This window comes from Mizuhopecten yessoensis, unplaced genomic scaffold (assembly GCF_002113885.1).
Source record: "Mizuhopecten yessoensis strain PY_sf001 unplaced genomic scaffold, ASM211388v2 scaffold2213, whole genome shotgun sequence".
Lineage (NCBI taxonomy): Eukaryota > Metazoa > Mollusca > Bivalvia > Pectinida > Pectinidae > Mizuhopecten > Mizuhopecten yessoensis.
The window spans coordinates 46,388-60,920 of record NW_018404434.1 but is presented as its reverse complement, the minus strand read 5'-3'; the positions used below and the strand labels follow the sequence as shown (position 1 = coordinate 60,920).

The 14,533-nt window shown below is 39.0% G+C and overlaps 1 protein-coding gene across 5 annotated transcripts in view; it reads right to left on the bottom strand.

Annotated features, from left to right (window-relative positions):
- LOC110445315 (inositol hexakisphosphate kinase 3-like) overlaps nt 1-14,533 on the bottom strand; it is a 44,274-nt gene that overhangs the window by 2,962 nt on the left and 26,779 nt on the right. For 4 of the 5 annotated variants that reach the window (XM_021489854.1, XM_021489855.1, XM_021489857.1 and 1 more), the window contains 3 exons: nt 6,719-6,931; nt 1,958-2,057; nt 415-518 (listed from right to left, as the gene is read on the bottom strand). In XM_021489854.1, coding sequence (XP_021345529.1) covers nt 415-518; nt 1,958-2,057; nt 6,719-6,931 — 417 coding nt within the window. Of the gene's footprint in view, nt 1-414; nt 519-1,957; nt 2,058-6,718; nt 6,932-7,272; nt 7,458-14,533 lie in introns of those variants that run through there. The other variant, XM_021489858.1, reaches the window with a different exon arrangement.

Genomic DNA, 14,533 nt, shown 5'->3' with positions numbered 1-14,533 from the left:
CATATTGCATGTACAAGTTATATCTAAACACAAGAGGTCGGTCAATTAAGGCGGCATACCCCCAATATGTTTGACAATATATGAAAGAGAAGAAACAAATTGTCGCTATATGAAACAAGCCTACATACAGACACTATATTGAAAATATGTAAATAATGTGAACACTATCCAGTAGCTCAATGTTTACTCGTTCAGGATATGCTCCTCCTGATATATGGTACATCCAGAACAACAACAAAGAACTCCTACAAAAGAAAAAAACCAGATAACAATGCCGAATATATGGATTTTGTTCTGAATTAACATAATTGACGTAATTATATTTACTTCCGGATGATAAGTAAGCTAGATAAAACTGCACAGAGCATCATGTAAGTGTGAACTTCTTGGTTGTAGTAGGACTGTGAAGGATACCGTGCTTATCACTACTGGAGCATAATCCTTTGTATTTAACTTCTTTGTGTATACGGGACAAACTCCAGTTGTCCAGTCCAGATTTCACCTCCTCCCGTTTCTCACTGAAAGGTAAACAAAGAGTTTACATTTACAAGTTATATCATCAATAACGGACACCCTGTATAATATGGTGTAGAATTGTTATGTCAGATTAAAAATATTAGCGCCAAAATAAAAACAAGAGGCCAGAGGACCTGTATCGCTCACCTGAATATCTAAGCTGTCATAGCAAAATATTCTCATTAAAAATTATCCTGTACTACAAATATTTCACTCGTAAACTTTGTCGGCTCCATCCCAGGAAGCAACCAGCTAAATATTATAAATCTGCACTCTAAGATTAGTAAGAAGAAGTTGTTTAATTGTATAACATATTTGACCCTTGTGACCTTGTAAGTAGGTAAAGGTCATTTTCATTCTCAAACTTTGTCAGGCTCTATCGCAGGAAACAACCAGTCAAATATGAAGGTTCTACACTTTTCAGTTCATCAGAAGAAGTCGTTTTAAATGCTTGAAACATTTGATCCCTGTCACTTGAAAGTAGGTCAAGGTCATTTTAATGTTCAAACTTTGTAGGGCTTTATCCCAGGAAGCCACTAGCCAAATATGAAGATTCTATACCTTTCAGTTCTTCAGAGGAAGTCGTTTGAAGCATTTGACATATGTGACCGCTGTGACCTTGAAAGAAGGTCAAGGTCATTTGCATTCTCAAACTTTTTTCGGGTTCAATGCTAGGAAGCTACCAGCCACATATGAAGATTCTATTCCTTTCAGTTCTTCAGAAGAAGTCGTTTGGGGTGTTTGACGCATTCGACCGCTGTGACCTTGAAAGTAGGTCAATGTCATTTTCATTCTCAACCTTTGTCTGGCTCTATGTCAGAAAACCACCAGCCAAATATGAAGATTCTATACCTTTCAGTTCTTCAGGAGAAGTCGTTTGAAATGTTTGACACATTTGACCCATGTTACATTGAAAGTGGGTCAAGTTCATTTTCATACTCAAACTTTGTCAGGCTCCTACTAACGAAGCTTTCCGCAAAATAACATGAATCTAGGCCTGTTTTTTCTTCAGAAGAAGTAGTTTAAAAGAAAAGTTATCGGACGACGACGGACGACGGACGGACGACGGGCAGGTGAGCTAATGACAAGAGGGTGCACACATGGAGGTTTCCAACAGATTGATGTTTGGTTGTCATGCTTATCTAACTCCAAATGGTTAATATTCAAATTGTATCAAGACACGAAGTTAACCGAGCGGAGTCACCGGAGATTTGCCGATTGTACCTGCAATGAACTATGACGTCACAATGGGGGAGTATATCAAAAAGCATAGTTACATGTACTTAACTTATTTGTTTGATATGCGATGAGAAAATAAATTTGTTTACGTACTGCTAGCAGGTTTATCGAATGATTAAGGGGGATAAAACCTAAAGTGGTTGTGGGAGAAATTACTTCCGGTGCAGATCTTGTTGACGATTCGTAACACTTCTAAACTTACATGTTGTTTGGATAATCTGTGTTCTGTAGGATACATCCAGGTACTTCAGCATGGAACATGGGGATATCGCCATCCTGGCTACACTTGATGGACACCAGACCTGTGGGGATAGTCATCATGTATAATCATCTGGTATAGAACAGTGGCGGGATCCGCTTAGTATGTGTATACCTCTCAAATCACGTATGTTTAAAGCCTTATACCCAGTTTATCTATTTCGTTGCGTTCTATCGTTGCTACGTCGCGTTTAAACATTATATTTAGTTATTTGTTCTACATTACGGCAAGTACACAATGTACATATTACAAATACCAGAAAAATTTCATATTATCAACTTTGTTACAACGTATCTTAGAAACATTTACTGCAAACTTATTCCGGCTGAATTGATGACAAGCATATATATGATTTTTTGGGGAGTAAAACCATCACTATCATTATATTAATACGTCACTGGTATTGTCTTTTCTCGCACCTCAGACAGAAAAATCCCACATAATACCCCATGCTAGATTTTTCTATCTTGTCCTATCTGTGACATTTCGCGGAGCTTTTGCACTGCGACGTATTCATCCGCGCGTTAACGGCCTGAATATGACAATCTGCATTATAAATATTCTGTTTTGTCGTTATATGTATCGCTTTGATGTTTCACTGCATTATTGCTGAAATGTATTGCATTTATTTATTGTTTGTTATTAAAACTTGGCTATGACTCAAGTACACCTGTCTGTAAAAGCATCCATGATCTTAAAGCGATGTTTACAACGCTCTCTATATGCATATTAATCTATTCAAAAAATGTTAAAGCTTTTGATAGCCACGACGTTATTAAAACCAATCTATGCAATGCACTCAACAGTCATCTGAATATTGCTAGAAATAGTTGAAACTGTCATAAAGGAGGCATGGTAGTCTAGTGGTAGGACGCCGGGTCGCGAGTTCAAGTCACGGCACGGCACTGTGTTGTATCTGTGAGCAAGATACTTTACTCCGCTTGTTCCAGTTTACTCAGCTGTAAATGAGTACGTGGTTGGGCAGTGCTAGAAATGCAGAATGCTAGTTGTGAGCGCCGAAATGGCAGCACCGGCTGCATGTTCACAAGGGATTTGAGAAATATATTGGCTGGTTGCAAAACCCTTATAACCACGGATAATAATTTGTGAACCACTTTGAGACGGCCTACGATCTAGGTTGGGATAGAGCGGTATATAAGAACCTCGAATTATTATTATCATTAAATAGTACTAAAGCATGATACAGTATTACTTGAAAAAAATACCTATTAAAGAAATTCAATAACAATAGGAAAATTAAACATCGGTTCAAAAGTTTTCTTTATTTAAAATAATTTCTTCTCTGATATTTTTAGTAAGCTTACGTGGAGCTAGTAATGTGTGTATGTTAGCTAGCACGGTTAAGAGGGGTTTTATAATTAAGAATTTAGAGGAGGTATGATAAAATTCCTACATAGGAATTATAAAATTTAATTTCGTCAGAGATGAAACCATGATTTTTTGATAAATGAGAACGAGTTATACGGCCATTAGGAATATTTCTAACTCAAACACCTTACAAACGTTTTTCTCTGTAAAGTATGGTATATGCGTCACAAGAATACGTATATCAACCCAAACACTGTCTATAGAGTCAGAAAGACATAGAAATGTACCGAGAGAACAACGATTTGTAAAGAATGTAGCTACTCTGATGTTAAAGACTTACATGTATTCGATTTCTTATTGATCTGAATTACATTTCGAATTTTAAGAAAAATTCACACAACTAAATAATGTCGAAAAAAATAGGAAAAAAATATGTACAATTAAAAATACTTTCAGCTAAAATATCTATCAAATATTAATTTATGTGTGGTCAGATTGCACAGAAATGTGCCAGCATATAGCCAAAAGGCCGGGTCTCGATTCCCATATCGCACGTGGAAAATGCATGGGGTAACCTGCCAAACCACGTGGGTTTTCTACGGGTTCCCGATAGGTTTCCTTGCATAAGACCCGTTTGCGGTGCCATCCGAGCCAACAAGGGTGTTCAATGCAAGTTGGTGTAATGTTTGTTTAGGGTTTAACGTCCTCGCAACAGCTAAGGTCATATGGGGACGGGTTCCTACAGAGACACCACCCGAGGACAGGAAAGATAGGAAACGAAAAAGATCCTAAGTGTAGCAATGGGGCCAGCAGATCAATTTTGGTCTCTTCAAAACAATACAAAGAAGAAACAACACCCGATTATGCAGCCCCCTCCACACCCAATATTAGTCACCTCTTGCGTCATGCAGTGGGATACAGCAGGCCTAATCTTTCCCCGAACCTGCACGGATTTGATAAAATGTAAAACTGGTTTCAGAATTGTTGTACAATGAATAGAGTAACACCAATGTACATTGTCTCCAGTGAAGAGAATCAATCTCTATAGTGTATTCATTGTATATGTAACGTACGGATGGGCCAAGGTTGGGCCTAACAAAATGTTATTTTTTTTATATAAATTTCATTTTATACAATAAACCATACATGACCTTCGTTGTTGGGTGATATGAAGATTGTTTTATCCTCAGCCGTTTAATGTTCCTCGGGCTTAATTTTTATGGGATATAACAGCTTCGGGTAAGCTAATTTCATATCTCCCTCCCACCAGGTCTATATATGTTTTAATACATTTGTAACAAGAGTCCCAGAGGGCCTGTATCGCTCACCTGGATATCTTAGCAATCATGACAAAATATTCTCCAAATGAGATCCAAGGGAATATGCCAGACCCCAAGACCAATCTTTGTAGCATATCTGTATTAGATTTTTCATGCCCAGCAATTTTATGTATGGTTATGGGGTGGGGATCTCAACTGTTTCTAAGCTGTGACTCAGAAACAAGGTCCCTAGGGTTGTGGCTAGACCCCAGGATCAATTCTAATATCCTGACTCTTTTTGCCCAGTATTTGTATTTATAGTTTTGGGGTGGGGATCTCAACCGTTTCAAAGTTATGACCCAGGGGTAAGTCTGCAATGGTGGGGCAGACCCTGGAGTCAATTCTAATATCATGACTGCATTCGTCTCTTCATGCCCAACAATTGTATATATATATTTTGGGGTGGGGATCTTAACTATTTCAAAGTTATAACCAAGGGACTATGTCTCAAAGGGTGGGGACAGACCCTAGAGCCATCCTGGAAGCAAATGTGCATTCTTCTATTGATATTCAGCCAAATTACCCTTTCGGCTCCGCCCCTCAGCCCCCTTGGGGTTAGCCCCAACATTTGTACAATTTTGAATCCCTGCCTCCCATGAATGCTTTTGATCAAATATGATTGATATCCAGTGCATAGTTCTACAGAAGAAGTCGTTCGTAGCAATATAGCCAATTTGCCCCCTTTTGGCCCCACCCCTCAGCCCCCTGGGGGGGGGGGTCAGCCCAACCATTTGTACAATTTTGAATCTCTACTACCTGGGTATGCTTCCAGTCAAATATGGTTGATATCCATCTTTTAGTTCTAGAGAAGAAGTTGCTTAAAGCAATATAGCCAATTTGCCCTCTTTTGGCCCCGCCCCTCAGCCCCCTGGGGGTCAGCCCCACCATTTATACAGTTTTGAATCCCTGCCTTCCATGAATGCTTTTGATCAAATATGATTGATATCCAGTGCATATATAGTTCTACAGAAGTCGTTCGTACATTGTAGCAATATAGCCAATTTGCCCCCTTTTGGTCCCGCCCCTCAACCCCCTGGGGGGTCTGCCCAACAATTTGTACAATTTAAAATCTCTACTACCTAGGGATGCTTCCAGTCAAATATGGTTGATATCCATATCTTTGTTCCAGAGAAGAAGTCGCTTAAAGCAATATAGCCAAATAACCCTTGTTGGCCCCGCCCCTCAGCCCCCTGGGGGTCAGCCCAACCATTTGTACAATTTTGAATCCCTGCCACCCATGAATGCTTTTGTTCAAATATGATTGATATCCAGTGCAAAATTCTACAGAAGAAGTCGTTCGTAGCAATATAGCCAATTTGCCCCCTTTTGGCCCCGCCCCTCAGCCCCCTGCGGGGGTCAGCCCAACCATGTGTACAATTTTGAATCCCTGCCACCCATGAATGCTTTTGTTCAAATATGATTGATATCCAGTGCATAATTTTACAGAAGAAGTCGTTCGTAGCAATATAGCCAATTTGCCCCCTTTTGGCCCCGCCCCTCAGCCCCCTGGGGGGTCAGCCCAACCATTTGTACAATTTTGAATCTCTACTACCTAGGTATGCTTCCAGTCAAATATGGTTGATATCCATCCCTTTGTTCCAGAGAAGAAGTCACTTAAAGCAATACAGCCAATTTGCCCCTTTTTGGCCCCGCCCCTCAGCCCCATGGGGGTCAGCAACAACAGGTGTACAATTTTGAATCCCTGCCTCCCTTGAATGCTTTTGATCAAATATGATTGATATCCAGTTCATAGTTCTACGGAAAAAGTCGTTTGCAGCAATAGACATATTGCCCACTTTTGGCCCCGCCCCTCAGCCCCCTGGGGGTCAGCCCAACCATTTGTACAATTTTGAATCCCCACCACCTAGTGATGCTTCCAGTCAAATTTAGTTAAATTCCAATCAGTGGTTAAGAAGAAGAAGTCGTTTAAAGAAATTGTTGACGGACGGACGGACGACGGACAACGGACGACGGACGCCATGGTATGGCATAAGCTCACCTTGGTCCGAAGGACCAAGGTGAGCTAATAATAATTCAGTCGTTGAGTTGGTTTTACCTTTGTAATGTGGCGTAAACTCCTTCAGATAATCCGGTTTATGTTTATAAAACTGGAACTCTTTTTCCTTGTATAATTTACAGATTGTTTCCGGTGTGATCTCGAGCATGACCGCACGTCCGCCGACTTGATGGATAAATGGTCTGGCCTCCACCACCCGGATGTCGTCCTTTCCCATTGTTATCATGATACCGATAACCTCATATGTAGCACCTGTATAGCACATTAAGTAAGAAATACGGATACACACACCCACATACTCAAAGTTTCAAGTATAAACTTAACACTGTATTAGGTACAGTGGGTATATTATATATCGTGTAGGCGTTCAAGTGTTAACGGTCATACACATAGCAACACAGTAACTACGATATACAAACGTCCATACAATGTCAACTCTATCGATGCATATATTATAAACTTGACCCGAGGTGAAAACAGGTCAAAAACGACTAAATTACGTTGAACGTTACGGGTATCTTACGACAATGCACTTCCTGCTCCTTCAATCAAAACGGTTACATTTCACATTCGTCTGTTCTGTGGAAACTTACCATTCAAAGCGCATATGGAAAAAGCCTGCTACGTTCAGTGACACGGGGGTCGGACACATGAGATAAGAGTACACATACTCTAAGTACATGTGTATTCGGTGTTGGTTGTATTAGTTCGATCATAGCCTGATTGCCTTGAAAAGTGACGATTAAAAAGTAATATTCTAAAGCGTAGTACAGCATATGACGGAATTGATTGAATGACTTTGTCAAAGAAATTAAAATATAGTGAGCATAGAAACAATAGCTAGGATTTCTTTAAGTAATATAAGAACACCTATCTTTGATGCATTGATATCACGAATTGTTACCGTTGTTATAAAAGGAAATGTTTCTCAAAAGGTTATTTAAAAACTTCACTGTAAACACACGTTTTTCTAGAGTCTTTTAAGTTTTCACTTTTCATTTCGTGAAATCATGCAGAAGTTAACACCGATCACCCACGACATCTGTCAAAGGAAACGATGTATTTTAGAATCTCTACGTATGAGTATCGCATTTCCCACCCCAACCCCGGCCGTGTGAAAAAAACCGACTCCTGATCAACATAGTTGCTTTTCCCTTACCCTGGACAGGTGTATCCACACTTTTACCGGTGTGAGATATACTTTTCTCCCATCCGTCACAGATGTGTCCCCCGTTTTGGCGGGAAAGATCAGCTTTTCTCCCACACCTGACAGATTAATCTCCCGTTTTGCCGGTGCTAGATTTATCTGTCTCTGCCCTAGGGCTGAGACGGGGGGATTCCCCTATTCATAACAATGGTGTGACGTCACTTCAACAATACAATGACGTCACGTCAACAATCCATCAACGACACGTCAACCCTGAATTTAGCATGTAACGTTGTCATTACATTATATTTACATTCTGTATGCTTAGACCCATTGACAAAAATTACATTCATAAATGCATAACACAGGTATTCATAGAATCTCAGCACGTGGGAACTGATAGTAACCTGATCACACTGCGTAGTAATACACTACAAAAATCACTCACTCGGAACGACCGACCTAGATGCTTAATTCTTACATCTTAAAATATTATTGAACTGTGCTTGGTGAAATATTCACGTATTCACGTGTCCTGTGCTACAAATAAACATTGAATATGGAACTACATTTTGTTGTGTTATTGTTGTTGACGGTTGCTAAGATCTCTCACGATAGTGTCACATTTCCCCGCGAAAAAACACTGTTCTCGCCACTGCGTTGCACCCGTGTATAAGCAGGAACAAACCCTGTTTATTTGTTTTATTCGTTGTTATATCGATCCACTGAAAGGATTCGTCAATGTAAATATAAGGAATGATATTTATTTTTTCAACATTTATGAGGTCATAACAACAATGGGTTTTTGGACATATTTTACATGAATCGCTAACGCGATTCATTCAATATGTCCATAAACCCATTGTTGTTATGACCTCATAAATGTTGAAAAAATAAAAANACTCGGCAAAGCCTCGTGTTTGGCAACTTAAGAATCTTCCCCCTCGGGTTGAGATTCCCCTATCTCACCCCAAAGCCTCGTGTTTGGCAACTTAAGAATCTTCCCCCTCGGGTTGAGATTCCCCTATCTCACCCCCAAGGGGGTGAATGATTCTATATGTCACCCCCTAAGGGGAGATAGCCTCGTGCCGATTAGCACGTGTTCAATTGTGACAACATTAAATTGTGTCACCGGTAATTGTGACGTCATCAAAGGTGATTTTTTTAACAAACATTGCAGATTACTGTCGGTGGAATTGTGACTAAAATAATAGGATGGGAGAAAAATAATCACCCCCTACCTTGAGGGTGTTATAGAGAAATCTCCAACCCTCGGGGTGATTTGTTTTGGCTGTCTAAACCTCGGCAGAGCCACGGGTTAGACAACCAAAAAACATCACCCCTCGGATAGGAGATTTTTTCGTCACACCCTAAAGGTAGGGAAATATTCTATTAGTCACACCTAGGGCGAGATAGCCTCGTGCCGATAAGCACGTGTTCAATTGTGACGACTTCATTAAAATGTATCACCAGTAATTGTGACGTCCTCAAAACTGAATGACGATGTTCATACCCCACATGTGTTTTTGTTTACACTACTATCGGTGGCGTTGTGACTGAAATAATAGGATGGGAGACAAATAGTCATTCCCTACCTTGAGGGTGTAAACAAGAATATATCCAAGCCTCGGGGTGACCTTTTTTTGGTTGTCTAACCCTCTGCAGAACCACGTGTTAGACAACAAAAAACATAACCCGTCAGGTAGGAGATTTCTCTGTCACACCCACAAGGTAGGGAATATTCTATTAGTATCAACCTAGGGTTGAGACGAGGTTCCCCTATTCATAACAATGGCATGATGTCACGTCAACAATACAATGACGTCATGTCAACAATTCATCAACGTCACGTCAACCCTGAATTTAGCCTGTAACGTTAACATTACAATGATGTATATGCTACTCAATGGGAGAACAGGGTCAGAGGAAAATAATCATTCACCCCTTTGGAGAAAGATTCTTAAGTTGCCGAACACTCGGCAAAGCCTCGTGTTTGGCAACTTAAGAATTGTTCCCCTCGGGTTGAGATTCCCCAAGGGAGGGAGAGACTATATTAATCCAACATCCCATTTATAATAAAATTACAAATCAAATCTTTAAAAAACACGATAAGCCCTATGTATTCTGACATTCAATCTACCCCGACAAAGGCACACAAACAATATTTTATGTCCAAAAAGATGTCGATTCATGCATGTCTCCATTTACAATACCACGAGTACTGCAAATAATGCTCCACTACAGTAAATTAAAAGGTTACAAAACTCGCTAAAACACAGCAATGTTTTAGCCATGCCTAGCATGATAAAAATATATATATTCGTATTTAAGGTAAATATTAACTCACCAGCGAAACAGCAGAGAATAAAAGCAGCCGTAATTTGAAGTGAAATTGAATCTGTTACAATGAAATATGAGGAACTCTGATTTCGTCAGGTGAGCTCATGCGTGAAATATGAGGCACAGTATTGGTTACTATACAATTGAATTGTGTACAAAAATAAAGATTTCCTTTCGATGGCCTCATTGACAGGTACCACTCTATGTAAAAATCTAATCACTCAAACAAGCTTAAGGCCGTTAATGCGATTACGTCACAATTCTTATATGAACTGGAACTAACAGTATTAGCTCAACTTGTCATTATTGTGGTACAATAAGTTGCACGCATGGTTGGTTATAAACTGGTTAAAAGTATTGAAAGCAGATTGAGGCCTTTTATGGAGATTAACTTATACATGTATGACCTTATCAAATGATGATACCCTTTGACGATGAATATTAGGCTTAATTTGATTATTGTAAAACGATTGTGTTATTTACGCATATACTGTACACGTATACAAAACTTGTAACTAAATGTACAAGTATTTTCTCCGAGATTTCGAATGGATACCTGTTGTTCGGGGGTTCTTACATAACATTTACTAAATCGAAAACAAAGTGTGGCCCGTCTCTTATATAGATGTAGTACTACATGTATATCTGTACGACATGTATAGTACGATTTAGGATTGTATACAACTTATTAAGTATACGACGTCTACTGTAACATTTATAGAAACTATCATTATCTAAAGTAAACACTTTACTGAATAATAACGTTACGTACTCAATTATATTTTCACTAGGTATTAACGTGTGTACATATAAACACACGTGTACCGACAGTAACGTTATATAGTACACATTTCCGGTGACATACCATGAGTATACACTATATAAACTGGAGTGGCTGCCAAACTAAGTTTACATATCAATAAGCTTATTCCGGTAAAGCCAAAATTATAATCACGGATAATAGTTTGTGAACCGCTTTGAGACGACCTACGAACTAAGTTGTGATAAAGCGGTATATAAGAACCTTGAATTATTATTATTATTGTTATTATAAAGTGACTATTATTAGAATTAAAATGTACTTTTAAACTTTGTGTGAGGAGCAGCACGGTATATCCTAGAATACCAGTCATGTAATAGCATACTGTCTATTTTGTCTTTTGCATCCTTAAGTGTTTGTTGTATAGATATTTGGTTTAATGTCCTATTCCGTCTTTGCGTATTGCAGAGTTATCTTCTCTTTGGAGCAGGTATTGATTGTTACGTCATTGGTTTGTGTGAGAAAATTACGTCGTTTTCTCAAAAATTGATTACGTTACTCTCACAAACAAGTGACGTAACAATCAATACCTGCTCCCAAGAGAAGATAACTCTGCAATACGCAAAGACGGAATTAACAGCTCAGGTCATTTAAGGACGTGCCCACATGTGTAATTGTGTTTGCGTGCATGTGTGTATGTGTGCTGGAGACAGGAAATGCATTACACGCGACGTGCCATGACATGGGAGCAAGCACTTGACCTCATAAAAATGGTATACACTGACAACGAGCTCGAGTGAACCAGTTGTTGCCATTCCCCTAAATACCAAACGTTAAGCAGGGATTAACTACTACCACCTTCAAGGACAAAGATGACTACTGTGAAATTATTAATTTTTTTGGGGGGGGGGGGTTTAATTCCGTTGATTTCGTTGGTATACACTTCATCCACGAATTCACATCTCCACCAAGTAAGTACAAGTTTGCTATGAAGCGATTCTCCGTTTGAGTGAGTACTCGTAATCCAGGGATCCATAATACCAACGAAATAGTGTTTTGTCGCGAAACCACGAAATTTATGCCCAACGAAAACATCTAATTTCACAGTACATGCCTTTTTTATTCAGCATGGTAACCGTACAAAATTGAAGACATACACCGCCGGCCCATATTCGTTACATGTACTTGATATAAACAGGCATTTTGTGGGTATTGATGAGTCAATACATGTCCCCTACCGGCCTCCCAAACTTTAACCTTCAGATTTTGGCCAAGATAGTTAAGTCCAAATCATGTCAAAAATTTAAAAAAAAACAAGAATTATTTATTCACTTTCATTAAACAACATTAATGCTAGACCCCTCAAGAACCTCTATGCTAAGAATCAGCATACTATCATCAGTATTAAGCGAATGGTAAGCCATTACAAAACTTTAACCCAAACTTTAAACTGAAGATTTTAGCCAGGATAGTTAAGTCCAAAACATGTCAAAAATTCCCCATAAAATTAAAATTAGTTTCCATTTTCAATCCACAGCATTAATGCTAGACCCCTAAAGAACCTCTATGTTAAGAATCAGCATCCTAACATCATGATTAAGCGAATGGTAAGCCATTACAAAACTTTAACCCAAACCTTAACCTGCAGATTTTGGCGACGGACGGCCGGACGGACGCACGGACGGACGAAGACAGAACCTAAAGTCCCCCGGTTTCACCGGTAGGGGACTAATAACAGAAATTTAGTATACATACCGGTATAGGGACCTACGGATCAAAAAATACTTCCGGTAAGGAAATACAACCTAATTCTTGAGACTTTTTGTTTCTAAATATTAAGTGATGAGATATGGTGTACATATACTTTCGAACGTCCTGCTCATTTTCCGATGTTGAGGCATATCAAAATAATCTATTTCCGGTTTTATTCAAGATCGTTGTATTCACTTAAGCATTGCACTGTTTTTTGTATGGTATTTATGATCTATTTGAATGACACAGCTTTGCAAGCAAACAAATCATAATGCACTAGCGCGCATTATGTTGTTATATCCACGAATTCACATCTCCACCAAGTAAGTATAAGTTTGCTATGAAGCGATTCTCCGTTTGAGTGAGTACTCGTAATCCAGGGATCCATAATACCAACGAAATAGTGTTTTGTCGCGAAACCACGAAATTTATGCCCAACGAAAACATCTAATTTCACAGTACATGCCTTTTTTATTCAGCATGGTAACCGTACAAAATTGAAGACGTACACCGCCGGCCCATATTCGTTACATGTACTTGATATAAACAGGCATTTTGTGGGTATTGATGAGTCAATACATGTCCCCTACCGGCCTCCCAAACTTTAACCTTCAGATTTTGGCCAAGATAGTCAAGTCCAAATCATGTCAAAAATTTAAAAAAAAACAAGAATTATTTATTCACTTTCATTAAACAACATTAATGCTAGACCCCTCAAGAACCTCTATGCTAAGAATCAGCATACTATCATCAGTATTAAGCGAATGGTAAGCCATTACAAAACTTTAACCCAAACTTTAAACTGAAGATTTTAGCCAGGATAGTTAAGTCCAAAACATGTCAAAAATTCCCCATAAAATTAAAATTAGTTTCCATTTTCAATCCACAGCATTAATGCTAGACCCCTAAAGAACCTCTATGTTAAGAATCAGCATCCTAACATCATGATTAAGCGAATGGTAAGCCATTACAAAACTTTAACCCAAACCTTAACCTGCAGATTTTGGCGACGGACGGCCGGACGGACGCACGGACGGACGAAGACAGAACCTAAAGTCCCCCGGTTTCACCGGTAGGGGACTAATAACAGAAATTTAGTATACATACCGGTATAGGGACCTACGGATCAAAAAATACTTCCGGTAAGGAAATACAACCTAATTCTTGAGACTTTTTGTTTCTAAATATTAAGTGATGAGATATGGTGTACATATACTTTCGAACGTCCTGCTCATTTTCCGATGTTGAGGCATATCAAAATAATCTATTTCCGGTTTTATTCAAGATCGTTGTATTCACTTAAGCATTGCACTGTTTTTTGTATGGTATTTATGATCTATTTGAATGACACAGCTTTGCAAGCAAACAAATCATAATGCACTAGCGCGCATTATGTTGTTATATCCACGAATTCACATCTCCACCAAGTAAGTATAAGTTTGCTATGAAGCGATTCTCCGTTTGAGTGAGTACTCGTAATCCAGGGATCCATAATACCAACGAAATAGTGTTTTGTCGCGAAACCACGAAATTTATGCCCAACGAAAACATCTAATTTCACAGTACATGCCTTTTTTATTCAGCATGGTAACCGTACAAAATTGAAGACGTACACCGCCGGCCCATATTCGTTACATGTACTTGATATAAACAAGCATTTTGTGGGTATTGATGAGTCAATACATGTCCCCTACCGGCCTCCCAAACTTTAACCTTCAGATTTTGGCCAAGATAGTTAAGTCCAAATCATGTCAAAAATNAACTCCCCAAAAAATTAAATTTATTTTCCATTTTCAATCCCCAGTATTAATGCTAGACCCCTAAAGAACCTCTATGTTAAGAATCAGCATCCTAA